General features: G+C 45.9%; 1 protein-coding gene across 5 annotated transcripts in view; it reads left to right on the top strand.

The window, feature by feature from the left end:
* Positions 1 to 23,237, top strand: part of sbf1 (SET binding factor 1) — a 69,059-nt gene that overhangs the window by 16,481 nt on the left and 29,341 nt on the right. For 2 of the 5 annotated variants that reach the window (XM_061251175.1, XM_061251172.1), the window contains exons 2-14: positions 6,221 to 6,306; positions 9,108 to 9,245; positions 9,651 to 9,779; positions 10,194 to 10,304; positions 10,991 to 11,059; positions 13,759 to 13,788; positions 15,201 to 15,306; positions 15,712 to 15,844; positions 17,299 to 17,407; positions 19,254 to 19,367; positions 20,967 to 21,044; positions 21,793 to 21,906; positions 22,848 to 22,976. In XM_061251175.1, the coding sequence (XP_061107159.1) occupies positions 6,221 to 6,306; positions 9,108 to 9,245; positions 9,651 to 9,779; positions 10,194 to 10,304; positions 10,991 to 11,059; positions 13,759 to 13,788; positions 15,201 to 15,306; positions 15,712 to 15,844; positions 17,299 to 17,407; positions 19,254 to 19,367; positions 20,967 to 21,044; positions 21,793 to 21,906; positions 22,848 to 22,976 (1,346 nt within the window). The remainder of the gene's footprint in view (positions 1 to 6,220; positions 6,307 to 9,107; positions 9,246 to 9,650; positions 9,780 to 10,193; positions 10,305 to 10,990; positions 11,060 to 13,758; positions 13,789 to 15,200; positions 15,307 to 15,711; positions 15,845 to 17,298; positions 17,408 to 19,253; positions 19,368 to 20,966; positions 21,045 to 21,792; positions 21,907 to 22,847; positions 22,977 to 23,237) is intronic. The other 3 variants (XM_061251174.1, XM_061251173.1, XM_061251176.1) reach the window with 3 other exon arrangements.

Genomic DNA, 23,237 nt, shown 5'->3' with positions numbered 1-23,237 from the left:
CATACCAGAGTTTTAATCATGTCAGATAAAGGTGGTTTATTTTGGGTGCAAGAAAGGTGGAAATAGCTGTCAGTACTTTTCCTCTTTGTTGGTGGGTTGTGACCTAGACAAAAGTCTAATTATCTTGTGAGGAGGAAGTTGCACATTGTCTTACTCACTCACACCACAAATGTCAGCTCAAGGGCTCTTGGGTTAGCAAGAGTGTTCCTGAGAAACAGTGGTTAAGGTTGCATTTCTGGTCCCACATCCGTGTATGAATTCATTAAACTGTGACGTGGGAACTCCTTGGGAATCAGAAGACGCCATTGTCTCCACGTCTTCTTTTCAGTCACAGTTTTCGCTTTTGGCGATGAGGAGTAATTATAGAACTGCGGTTGCATGAATTTTCAGTCTAAAATTGCCACCGGAGTTATGAAGTGAAGTAATCATTTTTTTGCGCCGTTATCCAGAGAGCCGCATTCTCCCGGCACAAAGGGCGGGAGAGCGGCCATGGTCACAGACGGCCTTTTGTCCGCCCGCCACCTCATTTACATAAATCATGCGACCCCATGAAATTCTCTCTTTCTCTCGCTCTCTTCCACACAGCGGGGCAGATACAGTCTGAATAAGCCGGACCCTGCAGTGGGCATATTGGTCCCGTTGTAGTCTCGGTGGTACGGGGGCCCAGCCCGAAACAAGCTGCCCTCACAGGCCGTTTCCGGAGTCGGCGCAAGTGGCTCTGACTTTCTGGGGTGCTGTGGGGACTGTGCTTTCTCCATCGCCTCTCTTCCAGAGGCCCCCGGGGCCGCGCCCTACGATGTAACATCGGCGAGCCAGGAATTCTTGTCGGTCACCCGGAAAATGGCCCCAGCACCGACGACGTTTAAAAAAAACAGAAACAAACAAACAAAACAAAAAACACAACTCCAAATTTGGACCAGGCTGCATTCCTTGCATGTCTTGAACTGTTCGTTTATCGGCTCTTTGTGATACTAAAATACCGAGCAAAATTCAGAGAGAAGGGCTTCTGCATGAGGCCAGATATCGGGTCTAAAGTTTGGGATGTCCACATCCCTGCCTTGCCCAGTAAAAACAACATTCTCATAACACCGCAGCAATGTTAGAAAGACCAATCCTAAGACAGTGCAGCGACATTGTCGGGTCACAACATGGAGGTTGCAGCTCTGTGCAACAGTCAAGTTCATACCACTAGTGCCTTGGGATGAATGAAGACAAACCAGGGTGACAAATGGCCTGTTCAGTCTTAGCAGTCTTTGTCTCACCTACGTAACACAGAAGTGGTCCAGAAGAATTTAGGAATTGAAAAGCGGACTTTTTTAATTGACAGCTGCAGCTTCCCCTTGCTTCGATCGTGCTTCCTGCTGTGCAGTGCAGTATTAGACTACCACCTGCATTATACATCTACCGTCTGAAATGTGTTTTACAGTTTCTCAGAGCCTAGAAGGAGACCAGACAGGCTGAGGACTGCATTCAGCACAGTGGAGCTCAAAGTACAGAATTTCTCCCCACTGGAATGTGACTCCATGCATGATTTATGTTTGTTTTATGTGTGAGACTGTGGTCTGTCCAATGTGAAATAACCCCCTGAAAATACAAGACTTGTCTTAAAAGGAAGTATATTTTTGGCAGGGAACTTGCACAGTCATCTATAGCAACATGTACCGCTTGAGTTCCTTTTACATCCAGTCTGTTTGTATGGCTGCTAAAGCAATTCCGGTCTAATACCTTCCTCAAGGTTACAAAGGCGGTCGCCCACCTTGAATTGAGCCTATGACCTCTAGACTTGCAAGTTCTGTAACCATCATGCTACACTGCTTGTTTGGTGAAAGTAAAGCAATCAAACTTTCAGAGCAGTGACGTTTATAGTAGATTCCTGTGCATTACTGTAATCATTCAATTGGAGTAGCTGGCAGTCCTAGTGAAAGTGGTTCCTTGTTTGAGCAGCGCATTGGTTAATGTGGCAGGTTCAGATTGATGAATCTACGGACCGTTGGCTAAATTCTCCACCCTGTGCGTCTAATGCACGCTTTCTATGAAGGAAATCGTAAAGCACATTCGCTCCATTGGCTGAGTCTGCAATACCGACGCCCTTTATCCTGGAAATGCAGGATGCAGGATTGGCTTGGAACACGTCCATATGTTTTTTTTCCAGCATTGTAGTATTGTATTTAAAAAAAAAGTAAAAAATTGTGGATTCCTTTGAGTTTGCAAAAAATCACCGAAAGAAAAAGTGACTGCAATTTCCCTGGAGGCTTGGCTGTTTTCAGACCTCTTACCTTGCTTGTTGTCTAAGGTTGAAGGGCTCAGTTACGTAGCTGTCAGCTTGTCTCTTTCTCTTGTTAGCATCTCATGCTACACTCAGATATGGTCCTGACAGTCCACACTTCTCTCCCACACATTTGTTCCCATGTAGATAACACTTTTCCCAGAAGGAAAATTTCAGGAAAATGTTGTTTGTGTATTTTAGGTGAGTTTACATTTTGGTTGTTAATTGTGCCTTGTCGGTCATAGTCCAGTAGATCATGGTACTTTTATTTACAAAAGTGGATGTGTGCACACCTCCAGTAATTGAGGAACAAAAACTGAAGAGCAACCTGTATTTGCTTCTGAGGTTTACGGTCAGATCACACGATGTTCCTGAGTATGGAATAGCCCCTTTGTCTATTTTCATCCTCTCGCCGCTGTGGTACGTGTCATGTGCATGCAGGATTAGTCATATTAGGGATTCAGATTTGTTTCAGACACTGTTGTAACACTGAGGGGTAAAAGCGGGCAGGTGGCAGGCCACAGGGTCGCCCCAGCTCAGCCTAAACGTGTCGACCGCCCTCGGTCACGGTCGGGTTCGTACAGGTGTGCCGTCTGACGCCTCTCTGCAGACGCCACCAGCTGCCAGCTCCACATGAGCAGGCAGGCGTTTCAGCCATGGGAAACATCAGCGTACTTCCGCGTCTCAAATCACAGTAATCAATGTAAACATGGCAGAGTGCCACGAAGCTCTCGTTCCGTTAAGTCACTGCACTGTGGTGCGTGGATGAGCCTCCCTGCCTCTGGTCAAACCTGGGCGCTCGTTCCGTTAAAGCACTGCATGCTGCACGAATCCGCACCGTGCCTTTCCCGATTGGCTGGTAGCTCCGCAGGCGATCCTGTAGGCCAGGGAACATTTGGCGCATTTGGTGGGATAGGGTTCCGCATGCATTCCTGTCTCTTGACCCCTGCTGGTCATTTGGGCGCCCATAGATACCAGTCAAGCCTGCATATGAACGGTCTTCCTCTGTGCTAGCTATGCTGTGCTAGTTGTAGTCGACAGTGTGACACTTATTTCATAGGAGAACCTTGGATGTTTACACTTGTACAAGATAGTTGTACAGTAGACTGCTGTGGGCGGGTTTATCAATCGCATGCCAGTTACTTCACATGAGTGTGCTTCACATCGTAATGTATTTCCCCCTGACAACAGCTGGCTGTGCTGTCCTCAATAAGCAGCCTTTCCCCTGATCTTGAGAAGGCCCCTGGTTTCTCCTGAACTGTCGGATGTACCCTGTGCTGCAGCTGGGGTCTGTAGTGCGTTTGACAGAGTGCTGGGTTGCTGTCTCTTGCGTGCATGGTGAGCGGAAGTTTTGCTTGGAATATCCTGGACAGCACTGTTCCTGGCTTGGCCTGTGTGCTGAAACTCTTCTCCGCCCCTTCGCAATACATTGTTATGTGACATTCCTCTGACACCTGGTGCTCTCTCTCTCCTTCTCCCTCTCTCTCGCTCTCTCACTCTCTTTCTCTCTCTCTCTCTCTCTCTCTCTCTCTCTCTCTCTCTGTCTCCTCTCTCCCTGTCTCTCTATCTCTCTCACGCTCACATTCTTTCTCTCTCAGGGGTGACATTGACCATGCTACTGTAGTTCATCTGGCCCAGTGCCATACCCTACTTTGGACTCCATTTTTCTTTTGACTATTTACTGTTTTGGGCATGAATTATGTATTTTTTCCCCTAAAAATTTCAATGGTTTCCAGATCGTATTTGGCGGGTGATTTTTAACATGCTCACAAACCTAAGGCCAAAGCAGCTTCTGGGAGCAGGGAGCTTTGACTGTTCAAATATTAGGCCTGTTTGATATATTATGGGATATCTTTTAGCTGTTAGGATTTTGAGGTAAACAAAATGCCTCATGACATTGGCACACCACACCCTCACACCTGTTTCAGGAATAAACGTGCATTATTTAGGCCCACATCAATACAGATAGGATGAAGAATTTCAGCCGGATTCATAAAAAGTGACTGTCAGCCATATCTAGATGAATGAAGCCTTGTCTCTCATGACTCATATTTTCATCTGAAGTCCGTCTTGTGACAGAAACCAAGTCTCTGATCCCAGATTGAATTATGGTCGAGGGGGGGAAGAGAAGATCTTTGGATAGCGCCGTGGCAACAGTGTTTTGAATAGCGCAAATGTGTTAAGCTGCTTTTGTATGTTGTATTTTTCCTCGCCCGATGCTTACTACCTGAGGATTGAAAATGTATTTTTGGAATGATAGTGGAACCAGATCCGTTTGTCATAATTGTGTTAAGCCACATACAGCATATTGTCAGAAAACATGGATTAGAAGCCCAACAAAGCCATGCCGTATAAAGTAACATGCATAACTGAGGCGAAAGATAAATTTTTAAGCTCCGTGTGAAAAGGTGATAAGCGCCTGTGAATTAAACCTTTAGCTTGATTTTCGGTGCGTCACATGTGCCCTCACAAAGCTGTGCAATAAGACTTCAGCGATTCCAACCATGGCCCTTTCAGAATGAAAGGTTCTCAGAGAACCAATGGGAAATGCCGTCTCTTGTGTCTGCCCGTGTGAAAAGGAAAAGGGCCACACCTCTCTCCGCCGTTTGCCAGGTCTGGATGACACTCCGGGGCGTGTTTGTGTTTGTTTGCCAGGCCGAGCTGTTCCTCATTATGTTTGCACTGCTGGGGCGGGCCCTAATTTCACTGCCTTGGCTCGGAGACGTACCATTGTGAGCACTGCTCATTCTTCTTTGCCCTGGGTAGTGCTCCAGGGGTGAGACTGGAGCTGAAACCAAGTGAATCACATTTTGGCTTTCCAATACATACTAAATCTGTGAGCTGTAAGTCTCTCATTGGATTTCAAATCTGTAAGCTTTACAAAAAATTGTAAATACTTATGTATTTTTCTGCATTTATTTTTTTATTGATCTTTTTCTTCTGTGCAGAACAGTTTTCATAGATATTTATTTATAGTTATTTGCCCATTAATAGGCAAGCCAGGTGGTTTTCTGAACAAGCTTAAGCCGGTGAATTTTAAGGAGACCAATGAAGAGCACATTACAGCAGTCTAGTCTGTTTGTAAGAAATGCACATACTAGTTTCAGTCTCCCGTCAAGAACGGATAAACATCTCACTTTCGTTATGTTTATCAGATGGTAAAAAGAAACCTTCACAACATTGTTGTAATTGTTATGATGCCAATACAGGTTGAGATCTGAGTTTAAAAAATAAAATAGTTTGCTTTGCTAACCTAACAGGGCAATTTGTTATCAGTGTCCACCCTCTGAGCTTGGGAGGCAATGATCTTAATCTTAAAACTTGTTTGACATCCAGGTCTTAACTGTCACAGTGTTTCACAGTTTTTGTGAAGTGCCACAGAAAATTGCCTTTCTTTTCATGCTTTTACCTTTTATGCAGAAGTAAACATCCAAACTTCAGACCCCCCATGTGAAATGCTTCCGGGAGAAAAACCTCACCACTTTTCTATTGTGTATCGATAAGACAACCAATCACCTCTATTATTTATTGGGTGACAGTAACATAGCCAATCAGCAGCAAGGGTGTACAGCTTCCATGTGATTATGTTTTTCCTTGGAAGCATTTCATGTGGGTCTGGATGTTTTGATGAAGTCTGGATGTTTACTTCCGCATCAGGTACAAATAGGAAAACAAATATCTGAAAAGAAAGGCAGTGCCCCACATTGTGGCCATGACCAATTATAATTGAGGTACATCACCAAGAGACCTAGTTTGAAGGTTCTGCGTTAACTGGTAGAAATAATGCATTGTTCTCCTGCCCTGTGTTTGGAGCCCCGCCCCTTGTTCTTGGCACAGTAGTGATTGGACACTGACTTCGGGGGGAAGTGGGGTGGGTGGGAGAAACGGGCAGCCCCGGTTGGACAGTGTAGCTTCCTTCCCCGTCCTGACGTGTCCGTGTTCCTCTCTCCTCAGGGGGCAGCGAGGGTCAAGGCCGAATTCTCCAGCGGTTTCCTGAGAAAGACTGGGAGGACAACCCCTTTCCCCAGGGGATCGAGCTGGTGAGTGCCACCACCACCCGTACCGCCGCCCCGACACACGTGAATCCAGGACGCCCCCCGCTCTGCATGTGTATCACACGCACCCTCCTTCCACTGGGAGCTCCCGTGGTCTGGGAACTTCCCTCTCCTGTTTTTGTTGTTAGGGTAAAGTTGCAGGCTGCACTGAGAAGCCTCAGGAATGTCGTATGCTGCAAACCACTGCCTGCCGATCCTGTAAACCAGAACATGAAATTCCAGCAGGGTGAAATTTGTCACAGCCTGTCGCAGGCTGGCGGTGCCGTTATTTATTGCGTGTGTGTGGAAAATAGTTTTGTCTTGCAGGGGTGCATAATGGGTACCACATCTGCGTTGATACCGCTGCAAGAAAGTATCGAGACGTTGTTGTTCTTAAAAGCTGTGTTCAAAACCAAGACAGTCTTTTCCATGATATTACGTGACTAAAATGTGCCTGTAATTTACTAATTTAAATGTGCTTGTTCGAGTAATCTGAGCACATTTGTAACGAGTACTATTTGACTTTAACAATAAAAGCTCAGGACCATATGCTATTCTTGCAAACGGGTTGCACTGTATTTAATTATGGATTTAATATACAGTTTATATGGCGGACTTTCTGCTAGGATTTGTTCTGTTGGTGAATGTGTCCAGAAAGATTTCAGTTTGTCGCAGAAATGATTAAATACTGGCCATCATGTTTTACTGAATACAGCTGGAAAAAAATCTCTTGAAAATCTCACTGATTAAAGCAATTCTAGCGATTCACAACAGCAAATGGGCTTAATTGCATGGTAGATTAATTAGTTTGCTTTAGACTGCAGGGTAGAACAATGTGTTTAACAACAACACAATAAAACAATACTCCTGCAGAATTTCAATTGGTTTCATGGTTTGAAATTGTAAAAATGGTATGTACGTGCTGTATATGGCAAGCGAAAGAATTGATAATCCATTCTACAGCAGTACCAGGCTGCACTGGACCGTCCGACACAGAGGCTTTCTGCGATGTCGAGCTGCAATGTTTCTAATGCAAACATTTAAAGTTTTCTTAATGAAAGCGTTGCTTTGGCTCATCGTTTGCCGTCAGCCTCTAAATGTGTGGAATTGATAAATGCACAGTTAACACATTACATTGCAACACATACATCACACTGTTGTTAGGCCTTCGCCATGGGTGATGAACCGGTTTTGTGTTTGTCTTTCCTTCCTTTTGATAACCTGAATGTATTGTAAGGCTATGTATATACATGAGACATGCACAGGACAAAAGCTTGAGAGAGATCGAAACCCATTTGGCCACGCATCAATGGCAAATTAGCAAATGCCGGTTTTGTTGGTGACTGAATGACCTCCCTTATTTGCTCAGCTGAAGGCTAGCCTACTAGGAAAAAAACAAATCCAGGAATGGAATCGGGAATCGTCTCGCAGTGCATCGCTTGCCTAGCATTGCCGACTTGAGGCGTTTCGCTGGTGTTGCATTGCGCTTGATGCAAATCCAAGGTCATATATTCCGAAGGCCAGGCTGGAAAAGTTGAAACATTCCATTTTTTTGACATAATACACAGTTTTGAATGACAAAAACATCTTGCAGGGAAAATATTTGTTAATTGAAATATTATTTATTTTATTTGTATTGAAAGTCCGTTCTAGTGCAGGCTTCTGCATAGTCAAAGAGACGAACGTCCTCTACAGTGGACACAAAAAAGAACTGCCCGGTTTAAGGAAGACATACAGTTTAGAGAAACTGGAAACAGCGTAGGGTCTTGTAGTAACGATGATGGAGATGTACAGAGAGAGTTGACTCGTAGCCGCCGACGTCAACGCGCGTTGCAGTACGTGAGCGAATCGGGGGAAGACGCGTTAGCACACAGCGGCGCAGGCAGGATGAAACACAAATAGAAACGGGGGTGGGAGGAGCGGAGCGAAACCTGAGCAGGAAGGAAGCCAACAATAGGCCTCACCAAAACCACCGCTAAGATCATCGATCACGACGCGATAACGAGAACATGCACTTAGGAAGCGTGACGTAGGTATGGCAGGGGGGTGGTTAGTGGCAGTCTGTGAGCCCTGACCCCTCCAGGAATGAGAGAGGTCACACAGCCAGGGTACAGGCGGGGCGATGTAACGCCAGCCTACCCCCATCCTCAACCTCACTGTCACCTCAGTCACATGACCTACCCTCCCGCACCCCTTCAGTAAACGGTTTGTGTGGTGAAACAGGCACCGCAGGTCACCAGTCAGGTGTGGTCATTTCTGCACGTGAGAATGATGATCAAGGGTGGACAAATCTCAAATTAATGGGGCGGTTTCCTTGGCTACCAAACAGCCAGATCGCGTGGACGTATACTTAGTATGCATATGTATATCTACACTGTTTTGTGGGAGCAGATTATAGCTGGGAGTCACGTGGAGTGATACGCAAGTGTTGGGTGGCAAATAGGGGAGAAGTAACTTCTGGCTGCTTAGGAAAGTGGCCTTAATGGTAGAGTTTGTCGTCTGATGTAATGTCTGTCTGTTTTCACTGACTCATGGTTGAGCAATATGGGAATATAACTATAATCTCATAAGCATACATGTATGCCAAAAGGAAAGAATTCCACAAAGAGTTCATTTTGGCTCCATTGTTTTCTCAGAAGTACGTTGTCTCCAAGGAATAGTAAAACCAATTTAATGTACATAATCGCTTAAAAATGTGTCACTTATGTGTGAGTAGCCTTTCCCGTCACGTGCATATTATTTGTGGAGGACCGCCGTTCATTCACGGCGGAGGCTGCTCTGGAACTCACCCCTCTCTTCTTCTTTAGTTTTGTCAGCCCAGCGGGTGGCAGCTGGTCCCAGAGAGGCTACCGCCATCCTTTTTTGTGGCGGTGCTGACAGACATCAACTCGGAACGCCATTACTGTGCCTGTTTCACCTTCTGGGAGGAGGTTGAAGATGCCCAGGTGAGCTGCGAGCTTTGAAGGATGACTGCGACCAGATCCGTAACTATGATATTTAGAAAGAGTAATGAAACACTGCATGTCGATTATTTGCTTAGGAATATGGAGCCGTGTAATTTTGTGGTTGCAGAATACTTTCATGCTTTATTTGCTTATATGAGGTTGTTGCTGCTGCCGTCTATGATCAAATGCGATAGCATAGCTTTTAGCAGTATACCGGAAATGCAGTTCAGCTGGTCATCAGCTTTACCTCCCCATTATCTTGCGGGCAAGAAACATTGACTGAGTGTAAATGAGTTTGTTTGTAACTTGTGTAATTGACTTGCCTGGCATATAAATATGTTATAAGACGTGAAAAGATGAGCTGTAGATTTAATAAGGGGTTTAATAAAGTGTCCTTCCTCCCAGCCCCAGAAGAGCCTCTCCAGTGAAGCCTACGAGGACGATGACCCAGGCGGGGTCATCAAACCCTCCCAGCTCTTCGCCCCCAAGAGCCTGGTGCTGGTGTCCAGGCTGGACCACCTGGACGTCTTCAGGGTACGAGTGTCACGTGACGGGCCTGCTGCCTTCATGTCCTCTATCCAGCTCCCATAGCCAATCAGTCACCAGTAGTGCCTGTGACATCAGCATTACAATGTTCCGTTAAGAACATTCTTACCTAGACCCGGGTTGAAATAGTCAAGTTTGTTTTGGATTCAAATACTTTTCTGTGTTCTATTGATCCTGCCTGGTGCATTTTGGCCAACAAGGAGGTGGGCGGGGCTTACACTTTTGGGATCATTTCATTTGTTCCAATAGACCAGACAAGCTAAGTCAGATGGTTAATTGGAATGGTTATTTGAATCCAAAACAAATACTGTTTGAACCCAGGTCTGTCCTAATCACATATTAGGGTTAAAGAGCATTGTCCAGTATTACTCAAGCTCTTAACCTCTGTTGTCCTGTGTACAGAACTGCCTGGGTCTGATTCACACGGCGCACATCGACGGGCTGAACGTTCCCATGGAGACGCTGATCGGAAACCTGCTCACCTGCGTCATTCCCATAGCGGGAGGGTCCCAGGTGAGAGAGCCTGCTGCTGCTCCTCCATGCCTCGCTTGCCCACTCATGAAGAGGTCTATTTTCCACTGTCAGCGTGTGACGTTCGTTTGGCTCCTGGCAAATTCTCCACGCAGTTCATAACGGGATACAGGCCAGGCTGCTGTCAGAACGCTAAATACCCACTTCAAAACAGGACAAAACAAGTGAAGGAGCTTTCACAGTATTTTCAATAGGCTTTTATTTTCATTAATTATTACATGTTATTATTTTGAAAGCTGAAATCTCTGTGAATTAAAAACAACTCTTGCTTGACAGGATGAGCCAGAACATTTTAATTCTTGAATAGTGAAACAGTGTGTACTAGTCTCTTAGACTTTTAGCAGTGTGAACACTGGGTGACACAGGCTTAAGACAGCCGATAGCCTAGTGGCTAAGGTACATGACTGCGACCCAGAAGGTTGGTGGTTCAAGCCCCAGTGTAGCCCCAATAAGATCAGTGCTGCTGTTGGGCCCTTGAGCAGCAAGGCCCTTGACCTCACATTGCCCCAGGGGGAATTGGCCCCTGCTTAGTCTAATCAACTTAAGTAAGGCACTTTGGATAATAGCGTCAACTAAATATCTGTAATGTAATCTAATAAAAGGGCTCCAGACTATGGACACACAAGCTGAACTTACCCAGCCTCTGCTTCTACGATCCTGTGTTACAGACAGGCGACTCTGCTCTGAGTGTTTTTATTGTGGATCTCACCTGTGACTGGGGCCAGGCCGGTCTCCAGGTAACGGCCCTTCCAGCACCTTCTCTGACCGATCACGATTCTCATCAAGATATGGCTGATTGGTTTATTTTTATTTTTTTATTTTGCTGTTGAGTTAAACTTCTGAAATCAGGGCAATGTGGAGCACTCGATCAGTTGTCTGTGCCTTGTTTTGTCGCAAATTTCTGGATAATTCCAAGCTTCAGTTAACAATTTCCAAAGCTGGTAATCAGGTAACAATTTTGCTTTGTGCTCTGGGCTTGTTTGTCATGTCTGCCCGTCACCGTAGATATTGTCAGCTGCTCCAAAGTTACTAATTCTGCAACTCAAAACAGGAAGTGATAAGGGTTGACTGTACTTGGGACAATATCAGCACGCGGCATTAACATCATTCTTCTTCTTGCACTTGTTGTTCTTCTTTCATATGGATGTGTTTGGCCACATTGATGTAGCAGGGATCATCAACTCTGGCCCTCGATCCAAACCCAGCCCTGGTTTTCTTTTCTCCTGGGCAATTAGTGCTCCTGATTGGCCAGACTGTCTTCACATCTGACTCTCAGGTAAAGGGAGGGTGGAAAACCAGTAGTTCTCAGCCATCGAGGACCATGAGTTGCTGATCCCTGATGTAGCGAGAGGTGTTGTAGGCTTTGTTAACCTCAGACAGCCTCAGACCCTGCTGTGGCCTATAATCCCCATGGTCCTGGTATCATACCTGTTCTGGCTGTCTGGATCCTCTCACCGGTCATGTCAGACTCTCATACACTCCTGTGTTGTGCAAGGGCCACTTAACTGCAGTCATCAGCCGCTATTTAAAATGTTGAAACGTGCTGTTGGCAAACCCAGCCGTGCGTGCTTACCTTTGACACTGATGAAGAAACCCGGGACGCGTGAGGTGAATCAGACCAGTCACACCCCTCCTGTGTGTGTTTGTGTGCACGCGTCTGTGTGAGTGTGTTTGTTTTTGTGTTTGTATATATGCTTGTGTGTCTGTGTGTGTGTGTGTGTGTGTGTGTGTGTATATGTATATGTATATATGTGTCTCTATATGTGTGTGTTTGTGTGCACACGTCTGTGTGAGTGTTTTTGTGTTTGTATGTATGTATGTGTGTGTGTCTGTCTGTTTGTCTGTGTGTGTGTGTGAATGCCTCTGTATGTATGTGTATATGTGTGTCTGTATTTATATATGTGTGCCTGTGTGTGTGTATTGCTGTGACTGTGTGCATGCACCTAGCAAGCCAAGTGTGTGCGCATATGTGGGTGTGTAGGGTCTGCCTGTGTGAGCGCGTTAGTGTCAGAGCCAACCGCAGATAATCTCCCTCTACATCACAAGGCCTTTCTGATGTACCTAGCTGATACCCTGACATGCTACCCAGCACTGAGCTTCATGCACAAAAGAAGCCTTTTTCAGCTGTCAGTGGAGCACATCGCACTGCAAAATACCTTTTCTGTATGTAGGGTCTACACCATGCAGATTGTGCGTTAGCTTTAAAATGTGTTAAATGAGCTTTATTCACAAATTATTATTGTACTACTTGTTCACTATTAAGTCATCATAAAGATGATTTCACTGTAAGAGGCATTGTAGAGGAAGACATTGAATGCTTAGGAACGTGGAACAGCTCATTGAGTCCCATGAGTCAGCTCAGCTCTATAATATTTACTGTGGGAGTCTTGATTGGTGACACTCTTTGCTTCAGGCACCTGACTTTTAAAGGGCCAGACAGCTTTATTATATATCTCAAAAGTACCACTCAAATCACCTGTGTGTTGCCTTAGCTGACAAACTGTCCATTGGCCATTCATCGTTTCTGTTATCTGCTCTATATATCTTCCGATTTATGTCACAGTTCGTTTGTAAACGTGCCCCAATAGCCAGTCTGTAGACTTAGTTTTTGCAAGAAAACAAACTGCTGAAACTGCTGGCCTAACTGATCCAGTATAACGTTTGGAATAATCACCAACACTATGACGAAGCTGTGTGTGAGACGCAAATACTGTGGCTCCAGTGCAGCAGTCCAATTAATTTAATCACAGCAGACACATGTACCAACAGAGAGGGGTACTGATCAGACAGCTATTATGCAACATCTTTACCATGAAAAGAGTGTCATGTGCAGCTTGCCACTGCATTTTATGTTGATGATTGTGTTTTTCTGCCAGTTAAAAATAGCTGGTTGTCAATGACCAGCCAAGCAATAGTCACAGTTACAGTATCTCATCCAGAACATTTATCCATAGTGATATAATTACTATGTTCAGTTATTACATTTTGAGATATAAATTATTAGCATTTTCCTTTTTATTCAAGGCAATTTGGAGTATCCACATAGCTTGATACTAGCTGTGTGTTACCCTGACTGATTCTAACATTTTTAGCTCTTAACTTGCTGGCTGACTTACCGTTATTATGGTTTTATCATCGTCATAATCATTATCATCATTTTACCCCTTAACCAAAGAAGCTGTCTTAGTATACACATTGCTCATTATACATCTGGATGTTAATTAAAGCAGTCCGGTTAAGTATCCGGGATTTGAACCCGCAGGTCTGCCTCCAGCCTCCGCGTGGCTCGCGTGGCAGGGCTCGTGTCTGTGAACCGGTCTCTTCCACCTTTGGTTTACAATGTTTTTGTGTGTTGGGTGTGATTGTGTGGTGTGTTCATCTGTCCCTGTGTTTAACCTGTCTGCTCTCCTGTGGCATCTGTCTGTCGCTAACCTAGGTGGGCCCCGCGGATCAGGAGGAGAGCTTGGTACGCACGCGTTTATTCTTCAGTTTTTTTTTATAGCCACAGAATTTAAGGACGGTTTCCATCAATCTCCACCCCCTTAACGCTTCCCAAGGGGTCTTTTCAGCCCCCCACCCCAAAACTGACCGCTCTCTGCCGCTCTCTCTCACTGCCAGGGCATGATCACGCTAATATGTGAGCCAACCACTAATCACCAATTTAAGTTGCGTTTAGGAACTGCCTCTGATATTTGATGACTGTATTTTCACATTAAGAATTGTATTTTAATAAAGGAGTTGACCCAGACTCTTCAGAAATTTGAATTTCAGTTACTCGTTAACGCATATAGACCTGCAATTGTTGTCAAGTAGTTTTGTTGGGATTATGGGTTGGGTCAAACGCAAGTCTTCGGCAGTTATCCTTGCTGCTTCCCAATGTTTATTACAGCGACTATCATCGATGTGTTGTGTGCGTCTAAGCTCTGTCGTGTGTGTCATTTGTGTTGTGTGCTTTTCATACATTCTCCAGACAGACACTCTGGAGAATACTTTTCATATATTCTTGAGCTCGCTGCATAGCTTCAGCTGTTGTACAACACGATGAGCTTAACAGGGCTGAGCTCATGTAAGATATCACCGCTTCTCTGTCTCCTGTCTTTTCACCTCTCGGCTTTCGCTCGAAGAAGGGTCCGGAATGTTCCATTTGGATGGACCGAATCTGACTTCACGCCAGGCCCTCCTTCAACTGAAAGCCCCGCTCGTGTGTGCTGCACCTGGCACGAGCGAACACGCCTGTGCTTCCCGAACGCGTCCTCGCCGCTGTTTCCGGAACGTTCCGTGTAACGTTTATCCCATGATCGCGCTTTGAGCCTTTCCCCCTGCCCACACGGTTTGAAAACAGATTCACGCGAGATTCACACGAATGGCTGTCCGCAAAATCCAGGCTGGCCTGTAAACTTGCATGCGCTGTATTCCTATGTCAGTAAGTGTAAAGCAATGAGCTGTGTAAACTGCATATCGAATGTGTACATTCCGCTAGCAGCCCCGCCCAGGAAACATGATGCAGAATCACTGGTTTCTGAAGACATTTGTTGCCTGTTTAATTTGCGATTTCAGTTTGCTGAGGTAATGATTTCAGTCCACTGATTGGAACAAACTGTTTGTGATCGTGAACTGGAATGCCTGATGATGTTTCAGTTTACAGCTTATCTAAATCACCAACTAACTGACTAACATCGAGATTGATCGGTTCACACATTAACAGCATTGATTTTTGGTCTTCAGTCACAATCACTGTACATGCACAGGGAAAAACTCAATGGACACCGTTGTTTTTGATCAGGCGCTGAATGATCCTCTGCCTCTTGTTTGGACTGGGATCAGGCAGCGCTAATCCATCCCCGATCTAACGAGTGTTCCCTTGCTCCTGTTCTCCAGAGGACGATCACCCTGGGAGCTGGAGACAGGCAGGTGATCCAGACACCCATCAACGACTCCCTCCCCGTCAGTGGCTCCAGTGTGTCTCAGCTCTTCAAGCAGCTAGGTCTGTAACCAATCAGCATGCGCCGTTCACTAGGCAGGCGGGACTGTCCTGCACAGGAAAACCTGTTTGATTGGACGCACTGCCTATGCAGCTGCCTATGACTGGGTTAATACAATTGACTTCTTTATTTGCAACTCAGATGCAACAATTTGCGTGTATATACCACATCATGATAATATTATAGTGTATTTATAGTGTTTGCATTTGTTTGTGTTTGTATATGTCCAGATAAGATCCAGTATGCACCATGTAATGCTTAGATCTAAGCCAAAGCTAAAGTGTTAATCCTCATAGGAAGAACCCAAGCTGCTGTGATATCCAGCTCACTAAGTCTGTTTATAAAACCACAAAGATAGATGAGTTGGTCTCCATGGCGATGAGCAGTCCCCACCCCTTCCCTTCCAGGAATCAACAACGTCCTCTACCTGTTCTGTGCGGCCCTGACGGAACACAAGATCCTGTTCCTGTCCTGCAGTTACCACCGCCTCACCGACGCCTGTCGAGCCCTGCTGGCCATCATGTTCCCTCTCAAATACAGGTGAAATACCCTTCACAACACCCGCACATCATGGAGCAACGTGTAGCCTAGTCGCTGAGGTACATGACCCGGAACGTTGGTGGTTCAAGGCCCGGTGTAACCACCACGAGGTCCGCACAGCTGTTGGGCCCTTGAGCAAGGCCCTGAACCCACACATTTCTCCAGGGGGGATTGTCCCCTGTTTAGTCTAATCAACTGTAAATAGCTTTGGATTGCAGCGTCAGTTAAATAACAAATTATTATTATTATATTAAATGATTAGATCACTTGATCATTCGATCATTGCGCACGTCTCTGGTTCGGACAGACCATGATCACACCTCCCTTTCGACCACTACTTGTTCTCCAGATGGTTTTTGTGTCTTTTCACACAGTGAGAGGTTTCTGGAGTCCTTTTCTGTTGAAAAGTCCAGCTAAGGCCTGCTGGGATTCGAAGTTTAGAGTGGCCTGAGATGTGTTTTCAACACTTATAGCTGGTCAGAGCTGTTCTGTGGTTGGATAAAGCTGGAATCTAGCTGGATAAAGCTGGTTAAACTGGAGTAAGATGTTGGCCAAGTTGGTGGACTAGCTGGCCATAGGCTGGCCAGCTGGTGAGGACCTCATCTAGTAACCATCTAAAACCAGCTAGAAGTGTCCAAAACCGTCTTGACCATCTTAGGCTGGTTTAAGATGGAATTGTCGGCAGGATTGTAGCGACAGAAAAATATGTCTTTCGTGATTATTAATGTCTGCATCAGAGGACAAATTCTCCCCTCTGGAATATGTCCAGAGTTAAAATGGCGGCGTGAAGATCCGGTGAACCTGGGCGTGCTTACATTACTGCACTTAAGCCAGTCTCTGAGTGCAGGAGCATTACTGACCGCTCTCCATTTCAGTAAACCTTCAGATCACCATGGAGTCGTATGCCACTTGTCTCAAGGAGGTGTTTTAGTACGGTCCATCCTTCCTTCCTCTTTACTGAGAAGAACATTGCGTCTCTCTCTGTCTCTTTCGCTCTCATTCACACTTTTTCATGCTCAAGCTCTCACTTACGTTTAGAGACTCATCATTACTGCCTCTTTCTCTGTGGTACACTCCTGCTCCCTGCTGTGCGCTCCTTAACACACCCACTCAGAGAGGAACTGAGACACTGTGTCTCCTTGTGCATTTCTCAATTCATTCAAATTCAGGATGCATTATTATCATTATATGTTGTCAAAGGTAATATTGTTAAATTAGCCGTATTGCAATAACACCACTAATTTGACAACATAATATATTAGTACAAGCTCTTTAGTCTTTAGTTCGTGTGAAGACACAAAAGAGATTCGAAGACAACAATTTCATAGGAGCAGAAAAATTATATAAGAAAATAAATGGTGTATATGCTAATGGTTTGTTCAATGTTGGGTTAGTTCAGTGCAGCTGTTCAGCTGACTGTGTACACAATCTTGATTGCTTTCTCTGTCCCACAGTTTCACCTACGTTCCAATATTACCTGGGAAACTACTGGAAGTACTGAGTACGCCCACGCCTTTCATCATCGGGGTCAACTCCTTCTTCCGCTCGGAGACGCAAGAGCTGGTCAGTCTGCACCTCCCCACCCCACACCACACCCATGGCCCCGGCTTTTCAGCCACTCAACACTTCATTTTATCAAAAGATCATTTAAGCTGCATAGAGCGAGTGGCTCGATCATACACTTTCATTTCACCATGAAAAAGATCACTTCCACTCCAAACGAGTGTTCAAGTGTGATTGATTGGACTCATACACCAAAGGAGAGCTCACTGTCTGGCACAAAAAAATTATTAAACATTAAAAAGTAGTTTTTTTTTTTTCTTCTTTTTTTTGGTTTAGGCTGGTGTACTTGAAGTGACCCTTAAACATGTCTGTCAGTGGTCTTTAACAATGAACCACCTGCAACATGCTTGAAGTCGTATGTTTGAAGATAGAATGTCGGTCAGAGATTGTTTCCCCTGGCAACGTCCCCAACCGTCGGTCACAATTTACGCTGGGTGGATCGTGGTTATAATAATGAGTGGCTGTTGACAGAAAAAAACATCATATCAGGAAGCTTGACAAAGCTCTTTTCAATTTCACTCATCGAAATATGTAGCGCACTACGCCTCTAGAGGACTGTTATTACCAGAAGCGGTCGTTTGTAATCATCAAAGCCATTAGAGGAGGCCATTTTAAAGCTGCAGTGTTTATTAGGACCAGTCAGCAGATGAGTGCGGCCCTCACTCAAGAGTGCCTTTAAGTGCCGGCGCTCGCGACTGCTTCATTAGAAAGTGATTTGGAGCCTGAATGGAGTCCTGCTGTCTGACCTGCTGGCTTGGTCTGGCCTGGCCTTTGCCCGCTGAAAGGGATCTGTGTGGAATCTGTGTGGAATGCACACAGGTGATGTGAATGGGTGACATGACCACTAACATGCAACTCTGCCCTGTATGTGTGTGTATGTGTGTGTACATGCGCATGTGCGTGTCTGTCTGTTTACTTTGTACTTTTGCACTACCACCATTGCACACAATCTACCATAGCACCTTATCATGGTCAGTATATCACAGGGCCAGTCCCTACTAGGCCTTTGTAATCACTTCACATGTGCTTTATTTCTTACTTTTCTGTGAGTGATTTTGATCTTTATGTGTGTGAGATATGTGTGTATATGTGTGTATGTATAAGCTACTGGATGCCTAAAATTTCCCTTGGGATGAATAAAGTATCTGTCTGTCTGTCTGTCTGTCTGTCTGTCTGTCTGTCTGTCTGTCTGTCTGTCTGTCTGTCTGTCTGTCTGTCTGTCTGTCTGTCTGTCTGTCTGTCTGTCTGTCTGTCTGTCTGTCTGTCTGTCTGTCTGTCTGTCTGTCTGTCTGTCTGTCTGTCTGTCTGTCTGTCTGCGTATGTGTGTGCTTGTGCGTGGTTGTGTGTCGATCTGTGTTCGTTTGTGTGTCTGTGTGTATCTGTGTGTCTCTGTGTGTCTCTGTCTGTGTCTGTGTGTCAGGGCGGTTAGCGGCTGGCAGCACAAACATCTGAGTGCAGTGCTGTAACATCTATCGGCTTTTTAAAGAGTGACGTGCACAGCATACATACAGGGTGGCCTGTAGCGTAGTGGTTAAGGTAAATGTCAGGCAAGGGCGGGGGTTCGAATCCCAGTGTAGCCACAATAGGATCCGCACAGCCGTTGGGCCCTTGAGCAAGGCCCTTAACCCTGCATTGCTCCAGGGGAGGATTGTCTTAGTCTCTGGATAAGAGCATCTGCCAAATGCCAATAATGTATTGTAATGCATACATCCGCTGTGACTACCAGTGTTAGAAGATGCACATGTCCATGTCATTATTCTGTACTGTGTGTCTGTATCGTTTATGCCCTTTATTGCTATTTGGTATGTGGACATGAATAAAAACATTAAAGTGTGTGTCCCTGCAGCTGGACGTGATCATCGCAGACCTGGACGGCGGCACGGTGACCATCCCAGAGTGCGTCCACGTCTCCCTGCTGCCCGAACCCCTCCTGCACCAGACCCAGACCGCCCTCTCCATGGTAACCACAACACCACAACACCTCAACGCACCAATCAACACCTCCGTGTTAGTGCAGAGAGTACGGGCGTGACGGGTATCCGAGTATCAGGCTATGCCTGAATTCCTGTGTCTGTGGCAGAAATACTGAGAAACAGTCCTGAACGTCATTTAATCTGTGCCCTCACAGCCTGTACCGTGCATCTGATTGCACCGGAGAATGCTGTTTCTGCTATGCGCATTGTTACATTACATTACATTACGTGGTATTTAGCAGACGCTCTTATCCAGAGCGACGTACAACAAAGTACGTCGCATAGAAGAACCTGCACGCCCGGGTCACCGTAGCAATGTTCTTGGAGAAGGATAGCCTGTTGTCCATCACCACTCCAAGGTTTCTTGCACTAGGGGATGAGGTCACTGTGGTATCCCCTAGTGAGATGGAGATGGCATTGTGGATTAGAATGAATTGTATTCACTATGAATTGCATTGTATACCTAAATCATAGTAGACCTACCTTACCTGTTTGGTGGTCTCGCCTTTTTTAAATTATGGAACACCAGTTTTTGATGTAGCTGAAAACGCAGAATTGCAGCCATCCTGTGAAATGCAGTTCTTGCAGTGCAGACCCTGTATGAGGGAGAATGTTTCAGTTACACGTGAGAAACCCAAGGACAGGAAACTGTACACCGTGTTTGCTGGCAGCCATTCCTCTGCAGTTCATTTCTCCCTGTTCCTGTCCTTGGCCTGTCGGTGGGTTATATTTGATCCATAAAGCTGTAAGTATGAAGCAAGCTCTCCGTTAATCTGAGTTTTTTTCGGGGTGGATCGGTAAATCAACATGAACTGAAACCTAAACGGGCTTCTCCTTGCGGCTCCAAAGCGTGAACAACAGGCCTCTCATGTGGACCTTCTAGCAGCTTCATCGTATGTTTTTGCAAAACACTTTAAAATAGCCCCTGTGTATTCTGGCAAACTTGCTCAGATAAGGCAAGTGCTTTCCTCTGAGCCTTATGGGAAGAGAAAAGACCACTGGCTGCAAGAAATTGTTCTGGTTGGCCAGCTGCGATTTGTTGTTCCCTGGACGAATTAAGTTCCCTCCCATTGCTTGGGTTGTGTGGTATTTGCTGATTTCTGATACTCCCACACAAAGCAGCAGGACCCAGCAGTCATGAAGCACATCAGTGTTGGAGTGCTCATCTTGGGCTGGGCTTTTGCCTTTTATATGATAATGGATAAGGTTTGGACCTGGGCAGGGGAAACATCAGTGTCAGATCATGCCCTTGAAAACAAGCTCAGGTTCCCCCCTGTGTCTGGGATAGGTCGGCCTAAGATGATAATCTCAGTGTAAACTGATAGAGTCAGGGACAGGTAATTTGGTTTAATTCCCCAGGAGAGGTTTGACAGACTTACTCAGGGCCGTACGGCACGGCAAACGGTCTGACTCTCTGTCAATGGCGTCGGAAAAAAAGCTCCCGCCATTCGGGACCGGTTCCAACCGAAGAACGCGTCGAAAGTGCGCCGCTCCTAATGCGTTTTCCATCCGGCCTTCCAAACAGCCCGCCTCCGGGGCGCTTTTCCGGCAGGGCCTCACACCGACTGTTTTTCCGGTTTTCCCAGGTGCTGGATCCGGAGCTGGAGGTGGCCGATCACGCTTTCCCCCCCTCCTCCACCCAGCCCTCCACGTCCAAGATCCAGGTAACTGCCCGTACTCCAGCTCCCCCTCCCCCTCCCCCTCCTGCCTTCACCGGTAGGGCAGTGTGAGGGCAGAGGTGGGGAATCCAGGTTCAGAAAGTAACTGTCCTCCCTAGTATTTCTTTTCCCCTTCACCTGTATTTGCTAATGAACACAATTCTTCAGCCAGGAGAGAGAACTAATTGAAGCTGAATAGAAGCAGGACATAGCAGGACTTTTACTTTCTGGGCTCTGGACTTCTTCCACCTCTGTGTGTGAGAAAAAGAGACTGCTGATATCTGAGAATCCACAGAGCCGGGGAATTCTGTTTATCCCAATCCCTCTCTGTCTCTGTGCCATTCCTTCTCCTCTCCAGAGTAATGAATCATTCCAGCTTAGCTGCCCTCAGGGTAGATTTGGAGTTTAGAATGCACAGAACCCGCTTTTGTTCGCATCATTTGCGCATTGTAGATTCTGTATCATTCAGACCTTTGTCAAATGAGTAATTGTATTGGATTCAAATACGTTTCTATGCTTATTGAGCGTGTCTGTGTGAAATGCTCTCAAAGAGTGAAATACCCAACTTTGTGTCCTCTTGATTCGCTCAGTTGCATCAGGCAACATCAGTCGAGCACAGAAAAGTATTTGAATACAAAACAATTGCGTATTTGACCCACGTCTGGTACCATCTGTAAGGAGGAAGGACTTTTAGCCTCTGGTATTAATGACCTTATATGGCCTTACATTTCTCTTTCTCGATCCCGTGCTGCAGGATAAGGAGATTCGGGCCGTGTTCCTGTGGCTGTTCGCGCAGCTGTTCCAGGGCTACCGCTGGTGTCTGCACATCATCCGGATCCACCCCGAACCCGTCATCCGCTTCCACAAGGTACTGCGACAGTGCCCAACACCATGCTAATGTCTGCACGCAATATGCTGGGCTAACGGGCTAATGAATGTGTGCAACACGCCGGGCTAACGGGCCCAACACGCCGGGCTAACGGGCCCAACACGCCGGGCTAACAGGCTAATGAATATGCGCAACATGTTGGGCTAACGGGCTAATGAATGTCCGCAACATGCCGGGCTAATGTCCGCAAACTAACACCACCATCTGCTTTCCTTCTCTACAATTGGTTAATTTGAAGAAGGGAGCCAAAGTTTTGTAAGAAGACAATACCTCTGTGGTGTCCAGTCTTACCTGGAAAGGGCCAATGTGGGTGCAGGATTTGTTTCAGCCCAGCATTAGGAAACCTGATTCTACTTATCGAGGTCTTGACTGAAGACCAAGATTAGTTAATTTGTTTAATCCGGTGTCGTAGTGCACCCACACTCCAACACTACCTCATTTAACCCATCTCGCTGTACAACTAACACCTATCTAGGGGGACCCTAAGTGCAATTCCAGTCAGCATGTCAGCTTTGATAATAGATGTCCTTGACATTACATATGGGGCCACTGCTTTCTAAGAGTTGTATTATGCAGCAAGTATAATAAAGGCTTTATTTATGTCACTGTCCATTTTTTTGTGATCCCTTATAACACTTTTTCCCCGTCTGCGAAATGACAATGTTTTATAAGGTCAGGGAGATGTTCAGCATCTGGTTTTAGGTTTAAAGTGTCTAATGAAAGGCTGATTTATGAGGTTGACTTATTCGTTCGGCAAAGACTTTCTGATTTAAGGTCATTGAATGATTTTGTGGTATGTTCACGTTTGTTCATTTTGGTTTTAATATGGATTCATGACACATCGCCCCCTGTGGTGGGGGGGGGGGGGGTGGATGTAGTGTCTCGGGTGTCATGGTGACCATGGCTTTGTGTTCCTCCAGGCTGCGTTCCTGGGCCAGCGGGCGTTGTCTGAGGATGACTTCCTGATGAAGGTGCTGGACGGGATGGCCTTCGCCGGATTCGTGTCAGAGAGAGGCCCTCCGTACAGGACCACCGACCTCTTCGACGAGGTCAGGAGCCTCACACCCCACCCCCTCCACCAACTCGACGTACTCGCTTTAATGCTTTCAGTCCCAGAAATGCCATATGGCACACAAGCGTAACTACCATACTCTGTACCTTATACCTTCTCAACCAATAAAATTGGCTGCTATACAATTGTTTTGAGCCCCTATTAAAACCCTACTAAATTCTTTCAATTTTCTAAACCAAAGCCAAAACGCCTTGGGATTTGGGTGTAGTTGCTTCACATTGGGCTTGGGACTGAAAGG

The sequence above is a fragment of the Conger conger genome, chromosome 8, assembly GCF_963514075.1.
Source record: "Conger conger chromosome 8, fConCon1.1, whole genome shotgun sequence".
NCBI lineage: Eukaryota > Metazoa > Chordata > Actinopteri > Anguilliformes > Congridae > Conger > Conger conger.
Note: the sequence above shows the minus strand (reverse complement) of the source record. Positions and strands in the feature narration are given on the sequence as shown.